General features: G+C 34.5%; 2 protein-coding genes across 3 annotated transcripts; one reads left to right on the forward strand and one right to left on the reverse strand.

Moving 5' to 3' along the window:
• Nucleotides 1-3,013: 3,013 nt before the first annotated feature.
• On the forward strand, nt 3,014-6,068 carry LOC111017808 (threonine synthase, chloroplastic). 2 transcript variants are annotated; one of them, XM_088118034.1, is made up of 3 exons: nt 3,014-4,776; nt 4,996-5,080; nt 5,754-6,068. In XM_088118034.1, the coding sequence occupies exons 1-2, from the start codon at nt 3,192-3,194 to the stop codon at nt 5,010-5,012; spliced, it is 1,602 nt and encodes a 533-aa protein (XP_087974160.1). In that variant the 5' UTR covers nt 3,014-3,191; the 3' UTR covers nt 5,013-5,080; nt 5,754-6,068. The 2 variants fall into 2 exon arrangements, with proteins under 2 accessions (XP_087974160.1, XP_087974159.1); XM_088118033.1 differs by having other exon boundaries at nt 3,016-5,080.
• Nucleotides 6,069-8,722: 2,654 nt separating this feature from the next.
• Nucleotides 8,723-10,880, reverse strand: LOC111013573 (uncharacterized). Its single transcript, XM_022288042.2, has one exon. It carries the CDS (start codon nt 10,611-10,613, stop codon nt 8,955-8,957), a length of 1,659 nt encoding a protein of 552 aa, XP_022143734.1. The 5' UTR covers nt 10,614-10,880; the 3' UTR covers nt 8,723-8,954.
• Nucleotides 10,881-14,441: the final 3,561 nt, after the last annotated feature.

Below are 14,441 nucleotides of genomic sequence, written 5' to 3' on the forward strand. Positions count from 1 at the left end.
GGAGAGATTTAAAAATATATATTGATTTACACTTCATTTTGTTGGTCCAAATTGATTTTATTTATTTGTTTAATATATATTTAAGAGGACAAGTTTGTAAAGTTTTAAAGACTCATCTTATACCGATCTTAAACCTCGATCCATGTATGTAATATGAATCCATACAGTCTAGCAGTGTACCCATCCCTAATTATTTGTTGATTGGGACTCTAATTACTCGTTATTTTTTCTTTTACAAAAAGGTTTTTTAGGATGTGATTTGTCAATGGCATTCTGCCGTGTGATTGTGAGTAACTTGATTATAGCCGTTGGTGTAAATTTGGATAATTAAACCAATTGAATATACATTATGTGTTAAAAATGGTCCTTTTTTAATTAGGTGGGAAATTAAAGATTGCATGATAATATTACATCGAAAATTATTAAAGTAGTAGCACATATTCTTTAAAAAAATGCGGTATCAAATATTACATCCTTGAATTGAGCTAGTGATGTGATGGTAGCCTTCTTAATTTTTTTTTTTCAGAAAATTATGTTAAATTTTAAATTGTAGCATTGTTATTTGGCTGAAACACGATGCTAACAATAATTGACATGTCATGTGTGATTTGAGAATACATATATTCATTTTAAAATACGTATTTATCCATTTGTAATTTATCATATTTTATTATCTGGCAATAAAATACAGGTTTGGTAAGAACACCTAATTTCTTTTGTTTGTTTGAAAAGAGAACACGTAAACTTGAAATAAGGGATTTATTAAAACCATAATTATATTATATGCTTTCGATATTCTAAATAGACATTAGGTAACAATTTTAAAATTTCACCTTAATATAAAAAGTTATTCAAATTATGTTTCGGCCAAAGCGAACATAGCTCAGCGGTAATTGATATACGTCTTCAACCAAGAACAGCTAAATATAGGCTAGCATAAAATACTATTGACAAAGCAAACACATATATAATTATTATGACAAATGTCAAATTTTACCCTAAATTTTGATCAAATTGTATCTCAAACCTTGACAATATTTATCACAGTTGGATTTAACATTTGTCAACTAAAATAATTAAATATACATTTAATGTATACTATATATAAAATGGGTCATGGCGATAAATTTGATCTTCTTATTTTGCTCTTTAATTAGTGTTTTAATGACAATTTTGTCAGCTCACATCTCTCTCAAATTCCAGTCACAATTGTGGACAATTTATCTCTTTATAAAATTTTGATGGCAATTTTATCCTCTTTTACAATTAAATTATCAATAACTATTAAATTATATTAATCTAATATAAATCATAAAATAAATTTGTGTTTTAACTTAAATTAATAGAATAATTGCAACCTTTAGTTATATTTAATTTTTTTTAATATAAATAGTTTCATAAATTCAAGAATTTCAAAATTCTTTTATTTTCCACCAGTATTATTATTATTTTTCATTTCTTTTGTATAACGATTTCAACTATAGTTTAGCTATATGAAATGAAATGTTTTTACAAATAATTTATATTATAATTTGTAACAATCTTATTCCAAAAAACAAATAAAATTGTCACGATCTTAATTTTTAATATATTTTTATACTTCAAAATAAAACTTCAAGATTTCACGTGCATCTTGTTTGATCAAGATCTGACCAACACTACGAACCTCGGTTCGGTACTGAGAGTGACTTGACGGATGAGCTGGAATAAACTGATCAGGTGACATGCAAAACATAACACACTATGATGCCAAAGTTAGTATTTGGTGAACTGAACTCGAGAGATAATTTAGTATTCGCATACCTCAAAACGGAACGAATTGGTTCTATTTATAGGCGACTTCCCCGACAATATTCTTAACAATGTCTCAACGACTCTTTAAGGTCGCCGTAAGCTTATCAATGAAAGTCACGTGTAACACTCATCACCCAACCAACGTGTGCCACGTGTATGGTGAGAATCGCATCCAATAGCACGTGTTGCTAACTTGTTAATATAAAACACGTTTTTTTAATAGAACATATAGGGGTGGGGTTCGAACTCACATCCTCTTTATTAGAAATATATACTAATTAGTTTTTTATTTTAGAATTTATTCCATCATCGTTCTTTGTACACATGAGGCTTCATTCTTAAGAAAAAGAAAAAGAAAAAGAAAAGAGGCTTCATTTTGTGTCGTAATTAGGGTTTGAAATTGTGTAGTTTTGAGATATTTTTACCTTGTCATTAGTTAACATTAGTTAAAATTAAGGAGTGTATTTAGCATAAATTGAATGTATAAATTGCACCATTTTTTATATATATAGTCCAACAATATATGGGCAGAATTCAACCTCTAACATTTTAATTTTATTGATATTACATGTCTTAACTTGTTGAACAATATTCAAATTTTTTATTTTTAATCGTTAGTTTACAACATTATATAATATATAATCTGCAAACAAAATGTTTTGGTATTAAACAAAAATAAGCTAAGTGTTTTAATTGAAAAAAAATGAAAAATAGTTCATAACATAGAATAGTATATTTATCCAAAATTTGTAGGTATTTAAATGTAATTACATGCTCTCATTTTTAAATTTTAAAATAAAAAAATACTAAAAGTTGGAAAAAAAATGTTAGACATGCATTAAAGGGAAGTTTATGTATGGTTGATCTACGAGGGTTTAAAGACACTTTTAGTTCGTGAAGTTTGAAATGAAACTAAATGATTAATGTTCGAAACAAACGAGGGGTGTTATGGAGACTTCAAACTAACCATCTCTCCCACAGTTTTAGATATATATGGATGAAATGTTCTAGCGGTTTCAAACTAATCCACTATTCCAACATTGTTCAACGGTTTAAGATATGGATGAATAAGAGCAAATCGAACGAACGTAAAAGCTTCAAGCGACTTGCTCCTCACTCCAGCATTCGCGTTCACTTCATCGAGCCTTCATGCTCCTCAAGTACCATATATAGAGACGATCCTCGACAATATTGGTAATTTTTTGCTACAGTGACAATGTCTGCATTCATATCAGTCAGGGTCATCGTTCTCCTTCTCCAAACCTAAAACGACGTCATTTAACGAGTAGGCTTTAGCCCTTAATCTGCAAATAAATCGGTTAAATTTCAGTCGACTCGCCACCATCACCCCACGTGCAACTCACAAGCGGAAAAAACCTTCCGATTCTCCTCTTCCCATGGCTTCCGCCTTCGCAAACTCCCATTCTCTCCTCCTCAGATCCGATTCTCTCGATTCTCCACTCGCACAACCCAAGTTTCGTTTCTTCTCCTCTTCCATTAAAGCATCGTCATCAGCTTCCTCCGCTTCCAATTCCGGCGCCGACGTATCTCTCACAAACTGCAACATCGAACCAGTACTCTCAAAGCATCGCCGCCCTGCCGATGAGAACATTCGCGACGAGGCTCGCCGCCACAACACCACTCATTCTCACCGCTTTTCTGCCAAGTATGTCCCCTTCAATGCTGATCCATCATCCGATGAATCGTACTCGCTGGATGAGGTCATTTATCGCTCCCAATCCGGGGGCCTCCTCGATGTACAGCACGATATGGCTGCATTGAAGAATTATGACGGCCAATACTGGCGGAATCTCTTCGATTCTCGCATCGGGAAGACCACATGGCCGTACGGATCGGGAGTCTGGTCGAAGAAAGAGTGGGTGCTGCCGGAGATAGATAGCGACGACATTGTCAGTGCGTTTGAAGGTAACTCTAATCTTTTCTGGGCCGAGCGTTTTGGCAAACAGTTTCTGGGCATGAACGATTTGTGGGTAAAACATTGCGGGATAAGCCACACGGGAAGTTTCAAGGATTTGGGAATGACGGTTTTGGTTAGTCAGGTGAATAGACTGCGTAAGATGCACAAGCCGGTCGTCGGAGTTGGTTGCGCTTCTACCGGGGACACATCCGCCGCCTTATCGGCTTATTGCGCCGCCGCAGGGATTCCGTCTATTGTTTTCTTACCCGCCAATCGGATATCTATGGCGCAGTTGGTCCAGCCGATTGCAAATGGAGCTTTTGTTCTTAGTATCGACACCGATTTCGATGGTTGCATGCAGTTGATTAGGGAAGTTACGGCCGAATTACCCATCTACTTGGCAAATTCTTTGAACAGCTTAAGATTGGAAGGGCAAAAAACTGCTGCCATTGAGATTTTGCAACAGTTCGATTGGCAGGTTCCTGATTGGGTTATAGTTCCGGGAGGTAATCTTGGAAACATATATGCATTTTACAAAGGGTTTCATATGTGTAAGGAACTGGGACTTGTAGATAGGATTCCAAGGCTTGTTTGTGCTCAAGCTGCAAATGCAAATCCACTCTACTTGAACTACAAATCAGGCTGGGGTGAGTTTAAGGCTGTGAAAGCCAACACTACTTTTGCCTCGGCGATACAAATTGGTGATCCAGTCTCCATTGACAGAGCGGTTTATGCACTGAAGAACTCGAACGGGATCGTCGAGGAAGCAACTGAGGAGGAGTTGATGGATGCCATGGCTCAAGCAGACTCGACTGGCATGTTTATTTGCCCTCATACAGGGGTAGCTTTGTCAGCATTGATCAAGCTCGTGAAGAGTGGTGTCATAGGGCCTACTGATCGAACCGTGGTCGTGAGCACGGCTCATGGGTTGAAGTTCACGCAGGCTAAGATTGATTATCATTCAAATGAGATCAAGGATATGGCTTGCCGTTTCGCAAATCCACCAGTGCAAGTAAAGGCAGATTTTGGTTCGGTCATGGATGTTTTGAAGAAGTATCTGTTGAGTAAGAATCCAAATTGTTAGGCTTAGACCATTTTTTATTTACTGTTGCTGCTGTCTCCGTTTCTCTTAGTCATGCTTAATAACTTGGTTATACCATTGTTGTGGTTATATCTATCATTGTTGCTTGTAGTTTTATCAATCCTCAGGTAACGGCTTGACTCTGTATCACAATTTGGAGTTTATGTCAACTAACTTTTAATGAGTTTAGAACAAATCTCAGCTGCATGCAGGAAGTAAAAGCTTCTCTTTTTGAACGTGGTCTATTTTTTAATGATCCAGCAACGCAGATAGACTACATTGAAAGGGTAGAACTCCAACTTATTGTTTTTTTTTAAGTAATTTCGTTAACATTTCTATTATGTAAAGACTTGCCTTTTCTGGAGGAGTTTTTTAGTGGTACGAGCTTCTCTTTAAATCAAACTGAACCTTGTCTTTTCTCACTAGTTGTGGGTATCAATGCCAATGCAATAATATATTCTTCATTGGCATTAAAGTAAATGTTTGGGATATTACTACATTTAATACTTCCTTGTGGGGTTGGTTTCTAAAGCGTTTCCCGTTTTGTAATCACCAATTAGGTCAGGTATTATTCTTTTAGATTGGAAGCTCCTTTTTCTAAGGGGTTCCTTTTGTCGAGCTGCCTTTTTGTATGCCCTTATACATAACTTTCCATTTTTCTCATTAAAAGTTCGGTTTCTTATAAAACAGAAAAATAGCAAATGGGTGTAATGGTTGGCAATATTTTAAGTTTTGTCGATGGATTACTTGGTACATGCTTTTAGTACAACCTATAGAACAGATCATATGTAAGATCGTTACTTGATCCAGGTTTCTATCATCAATTACTCTATATTATGGTACCATAGCAATATAGCTGTTGATATATGAACAATCTGAGCTGATGCGTTCTTGTTCGGCAAACTTGAACTTGTTGTAATTGCAGTTGATTTGACAGAGGCCACTTTTCTTTTTTATCAGTGAACAAAGTGGTCGTTTCATCTTGAATATATTCAAAACAGAAGATGGCAATTATATATATTCAGATGGACTTTCATCATCGCTGTCACAGAGGTTAGCTTTTTCTTAAGAGCCATGGACTGCAATTTTCAGATTCAAGATCAGTAGCAAACTGGTTAATTTTTGTCTGGTAGGATATAGCAAGTTACTAGTTCAGATTCAAAACCAGTAACGTAGTTAGTTTTTGCTTATTTGGATAGCCAGTTCAATTACATACACTCAAACTCGACGATTTAGTTATGCTTATAAATGGTATATCAAGTTGAATTTCTTTCATTTCATCTGATTTAGGGACGGGAAAACTTAGTTCTTTCAATGCAGAATGCATGAATTTTTTCCATTTCTCCAATTATAGCTTTGGTTTATTTTATCAACCAAGTCAAATCTGCCATTATGATGTTCATTTTACAAATTGATCTGCAGGATTAGTCCTCCTCCATCATTGAACCCAAAAGTCAATAGTAATTTATGGCTCTTTGGTGTCACATTTTTCCACTGGCTTTATGACAAAATATTTACCTGCCCATCAAATTCTTGCATTCCCAACCCTCATTGATCAAGTTGTAACAAAATGGAGTTTAAACTATGATGGTTGGTGATTGACATAATCTTTGAATTTCTTTCCAAGTAACATAATCTTTAAATAAACCTCTCTATTCAGCTCTAATTTCAACAAATTAATTTAAATGCACATTAGATCTCAAAAGACCAAGAGAATTTTCATTAAGTATTATTTTTCTGATTAGGCATTCACATGACTAATATGTTTTGCATCAATCGGACTATATTAATTTACAAAGAATATAAATTTAAAGGGTCAATGTAAATAGTAAATGACTTAGAAGAACTGAGTTCAAATCATTAGGTGACCATGATCATCTAAGATTTAATAATCTATGAATTTTTTTGTTAACCAACTGTAGAATCATACAGTTGACCATGATTAGTCTAGATGCATGCAAGTTAGTCTAGATCTAAGGTTTTAAATATCAATGTTGATGGAAATGTCAAGTTCTCAATTTCATGGAAATGTCGATAAAATGTCGATGTTGATAGATATTTATGTAAAAGTTAGAAAAATTAAAAAATATTAACAAATAAACATTTTCCTAATTCTAAATTAGTTAAAAAATAATTAATATTAATATTTCGTATATATTAGTGACATTTTGTTGATATTTTTCATATTTTGTCGATTTTCATGTACTACGATGGAAATGTCGATTTATCCGATTTATCTCTTGTGTCGATGTCGAATGCATAAAAACATTAATATGTCGATGAAAATGTCGACGGATATGCGTGCAAGCTAGGCAAGTGGATATAAAAAAAGAAAAAGATAAGTAGATATATATATATATATATATATATATATAAGAATTGTGCCTCCTGTAATTCCTCCACGATTTTCGCCAAATTCTTAGTGAAAGCCCACCACTGGCTTTGCCGCTGGCGCAGCGTTTACAGATGGACGCGCTTGTTTCTTTAATAAAGCCGAAGTCATTTGATTCTCAAAAGCATCCTATGTCAATCCCACTTCCCATTTTTGTAAAAATAAAAATAGTTAACATCCTACTTCTTTTTTTTTTCCTTCTTCCCAACTTTTCAAAACGTATTTTTATTCATTTCAATTAAACTATAAGATAAACATATATTTTTTAATATTTGTTGTAAATCTCGTAGACCAGTTAACCTGAGTATAATTTAACACGTGAAGGCAATACCTTTGACCAAATGATGGTGTGTTCAAATTTTATCCCCACATTTTCTTAAAATTTGGTATTGTTTTAAACTCATTCATAACCTTCAAATATAGAAATTGAATCACATCCATCACATTTCATCTCAAACGCAATTATTTGATTCTTAGGCTTTTAGATTCTCGAAGTTTTTATATTGATACCAGCACACCAAAACACTCCCGTTATGTTTTGAACTATCTTTAAATCACAACCACAGAGAATTACTTTTTGCATTTCAAGGAATCTGCCCAATACACCAAAATAGGCAATTTTATTTGGTAATAATATAGATAGATAATAAGAATAAGCATCTCATATTATTGGTTTTGAGTGGGTATGCAAGTTTGGTGATTCCTTTGTCCTTGTGAAGGGAACCAGTACATCTCATGTTGAAAATAGTGTTAATGTGGGGATGGGATTTAATTTCATAGATTGGCTACTTTCTTCTGTTGCTTTATTGGTGGCCAACCTCACCTGCCATTTTACTATGCACCATCTTATCCCTTCCTACATGGGATACACCTTTTTTTGCAATTAATCATCCAATTTTCAAGTTCTCAGTCTCATAACTATTTCGTTTATAGTTTTTTTTAAGTACAATATGTAGAGCTGGGGGATCGAACACACAATCGGAGGTACATGCCAAGTTATGCTCGGCTCGTTTATAGTTTTATGTTTTTTAAAATTAATCTATATTATATATTGTTTATAAATATTTTTAAAATATAGGCTGAATTCTAAAAATGAATAAAAACAGTTTTCAAATTGTTGTTTTTGTTTTTTAAGTTTGGCTAAAAATTAGAGGTAAAAAACTTATTAATAAAATTGTAAAAAAAAACATGATTTTAAAAAATAGAAAAAAAAGAAATTGTTATCCAACGGTTCTAATAAAAATAAATTAGAGTAATGTGGATTCACCCTCTTATTTTGTCTTTTGTGATACTTCCAATTTCTTTATCAAATATGAGTTAGACGTCGTTGTCACATGGTCGAGGAATAAAGGAGTCCTTAAATTCAACTTCAAAATAATCTATTGAAGTCCATGACAATAATTCAAGAAATGATTGATAGAATTAAACTAGTGTTTGTTTCTCATTCCATGTTGCATAAATTAATATTGATTTTGTTCAAAATATAAATATAGAAGATATTCAAATTATAGCATTCCTTTTGTTTCTCATAAAGCACTAAATACAAAAATCAATTTATTAAAAAAAAATCAAATTCATATCCAAATTATCTCACAATATATAAACCAATGTTTCTAGTTGTAATCTCATCTCATGTCAGAACATTCTGAAAAACTTTAAACTTAAAATATGCTATAAAAAAAAAAATTCAACAAACAAAAGAATTGAGATTTTTTCTGTTTTTTTTTAATGGGGAAAAAGTGTGTTGTGGGCTGGGCCTTATCCTTGATCTACTTTGGGCCTGGGCCTGGTTCTCGGCCTAGGTTAGATCTCTTCCTCGCCTTCTTCTCCTTGATGGAATTCATCTTCTGCAACTTCAAATCCGCTCTGAATCTTTCGATGAACTTATCGGCTTTACTGTTAACATCCGGGCTTGAGCAAAACATCGGAGTTGCGGAATCTTTCAACAGCCTCATTTGGCCGGCCGCCGGTGGGCCATCGGCTTCACTCTCCTCCATGTCCGGCGAAACGGCTCTCGGCGTACTGCTATTGCTTCCAGAACTGTCAAAGTTTCCGTGTCTCGCGAATTTGAAAGGCAGCGGCGGTGGAGGAATCGGATGGAACGGCGACTCACCGCCAATGCGTGTATTGTATTCTTCGTCGTTTATACTGCTCAGTCTCTCGAGCTCCATTGGAGGCTCGTGAAGGTTGGAGAGCTGATTTTGATCTCCGATCTCTGGTTTAGGTTCTGAGGAGGCTATTGATGGTGGAGGCGGCTCTGGTAAAGTTAATGATTGTCCTTTTCTGCCTTTCCCTTTCTTGGAAGAAAATAGGTTTTGAAAAACTGACGGCGGAGGAAGCGGCGGAGGAGGCGGAGGTGACGCTGGTGGTAATGACGATGTAGAAGGGCGCTGGGAGCTGAGGATAGTCTCGAAGCTTTCGATGCTCTTTTGTCTTTGCTTCTTCTTCCTCCTCCTCAGTGCGGTTGTCCAAAATTCTTTTGTAGGTCCGCCTCTCTTCTTCTCATTTTTGCCGATCTTCTGCTCCGATTCCTGATAAAATGCCGGCGGTGAGAGTGGTGGAAGCTGAATCCGTTGACAATCCGCGACGTCTGAATCGCCGTTCTTGTGCTGTCGATCGATTTCTCCGTCGGGCGTATGGCTATGGACCTTATGCGTTCTCATTGGCCTCCGTTTAACCACTGTAGGGGTCGTCTTAGGGGGAGGGGGAAGGGTTGGGGGCGGCGGCGGCGGCGAGCGCGGCGGTGAAAGCATTCGCGGTTTTGAATAGACTTCCTCACGAATCCCAGATCTGTCGAAACCTGTACTTCTGGCACCGAAATCTTCGTGCTCAAGCTCCGGCCGAGCTTCACGACGACGATGAAGCTGATCGGAGGCCGGAAGCCGATGATTATGCACATGAGTGTCGTCGTAAAATCGCCACCGTTCATCGCCGGCATCCAACAAAGACTCCTGCAGACGTAGATCCGGATACGAACTACTACTCCTCATCCGATTGAGAGTGTAATGAGTCGGCCGATCATCGGAATATCCATACCATCGGCGCGGAGTCGTAGGGTTTGACTTCCCGGTTCGCTTCGACGAAACACTCCGATCTTCAAAAGAGGCTTTACTATCATCGCCCGTGTTTCTGCTGAGAAATCCGCAGACAATGGCGAACAGAACGAGAACCAAATTGAGAGAATCCCAACTCTTCTTGACCGATTGAGGTCGAAGCAATTGAGAACCGAAGTGCACAAATTTAGGGATCACAATCAAGATGAAACACAGAACTATTACTAACAAAACAATGAGAAAGGCGCTGGAGTTGAGAAGGAAAGACGATGCGCGGCTGAGGCGGCGGCGGGGGCGGCGATTGTAGTCGAGATGGTGAAGAGAGTTGGAGGATTGGAGCCAGAATGGCGGCGGCGCGTCGCCGTCTCCCTCCATTGTCGCCGGTTGATGAGGGTGGGGCGCTCTTTTTCTTAGCTTTGGCTTTGAGTCTGCTTTTTGTGGTGGCGTTGGCGTATTATGATTTATGAGATCGCTTTTGCGTTTCCCTTTTTACTTGCGTGCGTCTATTTATAAGCAAAAGCGAGTGGTAATCGGTAAATGCAAGATGTCATGTGACCCACTTTCCATTTTCTAATACTCCAACGCTCTTTTTTCGGCTACCTTAATATAATGTTGTGTTCAATAAATCCATAAATGTAATGGCATCAAGGCTCGAGGTTCGGTACCTGGTAGTCCCGACCTTCTTCTACGACCTGACATTCTTATGTACCAATATGAGCCCTTTCAGCATGTTTTATCCTTGCTTCCTGAGAAAAATCTCTCGAGGTCACAAAATGGACGGTATACATAATCTCAAGATCTCTCTTGTTCGAATGTGGTGTGAGTTCATACATGTACCTCTCATCTACTCGAATATCACGACGAATGAACTTTTTTTCTTTTTTTTTTTTTAAATAGAAAAAACTAAACCAAACGAAACGAAAATCAAAGGGGATAAGATTATCTCCCGTCTCACAAGCCCTCCAAGCAATGCTGTGAGCGATACCATTCGAGCTTCATAGTTGAACTTCATTTTATTATTGATAGAAGAAGAAACTTTAGATAATTCTTCTTTTATATATATATAAGTCTAGCTTGAATAACAATCAACCTTTTTTTCCGTCTTTAGTCATTTTAATGTGTTTTATTTATTTAAAAAGAAAAACAAAAAGCATCATAAAACAATGTTAATGTCATTAAAATTTAAAACTCTAAACTTACTTTATATTAATAATTAGTGTAAGACAACCACCATAATCTTACCTTTCAAGATAACCATATATTTAAGTGTAATTCTCATTGGACGAGAAGTATGTAGTACAGTACATGCTTTTAATATATCATGTTATGTAGGAAAATATACCAACAAATTAATCTAAATAAAAAATGGGTGTTGGCCATTTATTTAAATTAATACTCGCACGCAACTCTAACCAACAACACAAGCCACGAATGAAACACTTCTTAATCCAATTATTGCAACAATTATTTAATATTAAAATGAAATTTACCTGATAATAAATTATTAAATTACGTTTTTTTATAAATTAACGGGTTTAATATTTATAGATAACCAAACAGAAAATACAGAATTTGTGCCATTTTTTTAAATAAACAACAAGAATAATCGGTGTACGAAAACTTCGAAAAGAAGTTGTTGTTTTTCTTTTTCTTTTTTTATTTTATTTTTGTCGATTTATTTATAACCATCTTGCCAGGTCAGCAATTATTTGTTTTGTGATTAAAAGACACTTTTTACCCATAAACTTTTGGTAAGTTACATCAAATTTCACCACGAATTTAGATAAGTATTATAATTTCTAACATTTATTCAATGAAGTAATTCACTCGGTATTTAAAAAGATAAAATGAAAACCTCAAAATTACACTTTGTACAAAATTAAACTTAATGCAAAAATTAAACCATTAAATAACTATGTCAATATTCAAAGCTTGTAAATTTCAATAAATAAAAAATGTTATAGTGTCATTTTTGTCTAAATTGTGTCGATTTCATACCAAATATATGTTTTACAATGCATTTGACACATGTAAGAACATTTTTTTCAACAAAATTTCAAACGAAAACTGGACCGAGAGTAAACAGTACAAATACTTTTTAAAGTTCACGACGAATATTGCAACATATCCAAATTCAATGGACGAAAGTTTATGCTAAAATTTGATATCTCGTAAAGTTCAGGATTAAAATCGATATTTTCCATCTTTTTAATTGATGTTTTGATTTGTTAAAATAAAAAAGAGCAACGTTTTGAAGAAAATATTGTTTACTAGTTTTTTCAAACTAGTAAATTATATGGACTTTTAAATTTTTAAAATTTTTTCATTTTAGTCCAGCTTTCAAACTGTCAATGTTTAAAAAACAATAATTTACGTCAAAGCGAGCACAGCTCACATATTAACAAATATATAAGGAAGTTATTGCAAGATCACTGACACAAATATTAATTAGTAGGATAATTATAAATTAGAATAAAGCAATGTCCAAATACTAAAGTAAATTATTTAAAAAAATAAGGAAAAAAAGATTATTTTTAAGGTGGATTAAAATATGCATTAAAAGTTGTTATGTAGCGGAAAAAAAAAACACAAATTATTAAACTTTTGAAGTCAATATTATTTATTTATTTATTTTCATATAAATACATCAACGTTAATAAATCCTAACAGCGTGTTACGCGTTTGCACAAATCTAAATCCAAGGCGGGTCCCCCTCATTTCCCCATTTGTTGATTTTCATAATTACGTGACAAATTTATTTTGTTATTATTATTATTGTTATTTTATCTTTTTGTATGGGAAACCAATCAAAATACGTAATGTGTTATGCTGTCAATTTTTAGTATCATGAGAATTCACACCAATAAATGGGAGTATATGTATTGTTGGAGGTGATTTTTATCTGTCTTGCTAGATCATAGATAGTGAACCATCACAGAAAATTATTTATAATTAAATCAATAGCTCAAATCTTCTTAAAGGTCGAGTTGAACTGTCCATGACATGTCATGCCGACCCAAATATTCATACCTCGATGTATCTTCTCGAAGAGCCTTAATCGACATCAAAAAACATCTGCAGACACAAACCTCTAATAATATCTCAGACACAAGTTGCAATTCTCGAAGCTGTTGGAGAGCTGTTGAAGCATTGTTGGATGTCCAATCGGAAGCTCATCTCCTATAAATAGAGATATCCGTCTCATCTTCAAATACACGAAACTATACTTTCTCAAATATAGATTGGATAAACACTTACTTGAACGTTGGAAATCATATTATATTTTACAAGTCCCTCGTTTGTCAGTTCGTCAGTCCAAACCTCACAACTTTTGATAATTTTTCATATCAAACATAAACTATTTTCACATTCACACGTTAGTAAAAACATTCCCTATTCATACACATATATGTCTGTGGCAATTCGAGCCTAACTTGAGTGAATAAAACATATATTTTATCATCTTAAAGTTGATGATTCGCTTCCCTAGACACTCATATATTAAAAAAATAACTCAAACATGCATATATTTGGCTTTTAGAATATAATTGAGTTATATTTACATAATAATAGATATTTTAAAGATTCCACGTTAAGAGACTTAATAATATCTATAAATATATAAACGTTGCTAAATAATTTTAAGATGAAATGAATATTAAGAAATACTTTTGATTATTAAAGCACACTATTCCAATATTATTATATAAACTCACCTCATGGATTTAAATGTTATATTTTAGTCCTTCAAAATTGAGGTATTTTATTGGATATTTTTTAGTTGGTCTTAAGTAACATGATATTAGTTCGAGTATATATTTTGTAATTAACTTTTTACTACTTGATTTTGTGCATGTCCAAGTGGAGGTGACAATATGATTTTTTAATTCGATTTTGAATGGATTATTTATTTAAGATAGTAGTTACTACCAACCTGAGTTCAGTTCAATGGTAATTGACATATGTCTACTTAAAAGTTTAAAATGGTGGTAGCCTTAACTGATCTACCTATATTATTCGAACTCCCAAGAACAATGATCATCTCTACAATAGTCAATTTCGACATAGATTCGGAATACTGCCTTCCATCTTCTCCTCCTTTCTGTCGAAGTTGGCTCACGTTACCATACAATCTAACGACAGCGAAACTTTCTTCTCTCCTAAGCTTCAAAACCTCCGCTATGGTTCTGACTTGAACTTACC

Source organism: Momordica charantia (genome assembly GCF_013281855.1).
Source record: "Momordica charantia cultivar OHB3-1 chromosome 9 unlocalized genomic scaffold, Mcharantia_2.0 BLBB01000009.1, whole genome shotgun sequence".
Lineage (NCBI taxonomy): Eukaryota > Viridiplantae > Streptophyta > Magnoliopsida > Cucurbitales > Cucurbitaceae > Momordica > Momordica charantia.

What these genes read in the sequence shown, in the direction of transcription:
- LOC111017808 (XM_088118033.1), top strand. Translation starts at nt 3,192, where the DNA reads ATGGCTTCCGCCTTCGCAAACTCCCATTCTCTCCTCCTCAGATCCGAT.
- LOC111013573 (XM_022288042.2), bottom strand. Translation starts at nt 10,613, where the DNA reads ATGGAGGGAGACGGCGACGCGCCGCCGCCATTCTGGCTCCAATCCTCC.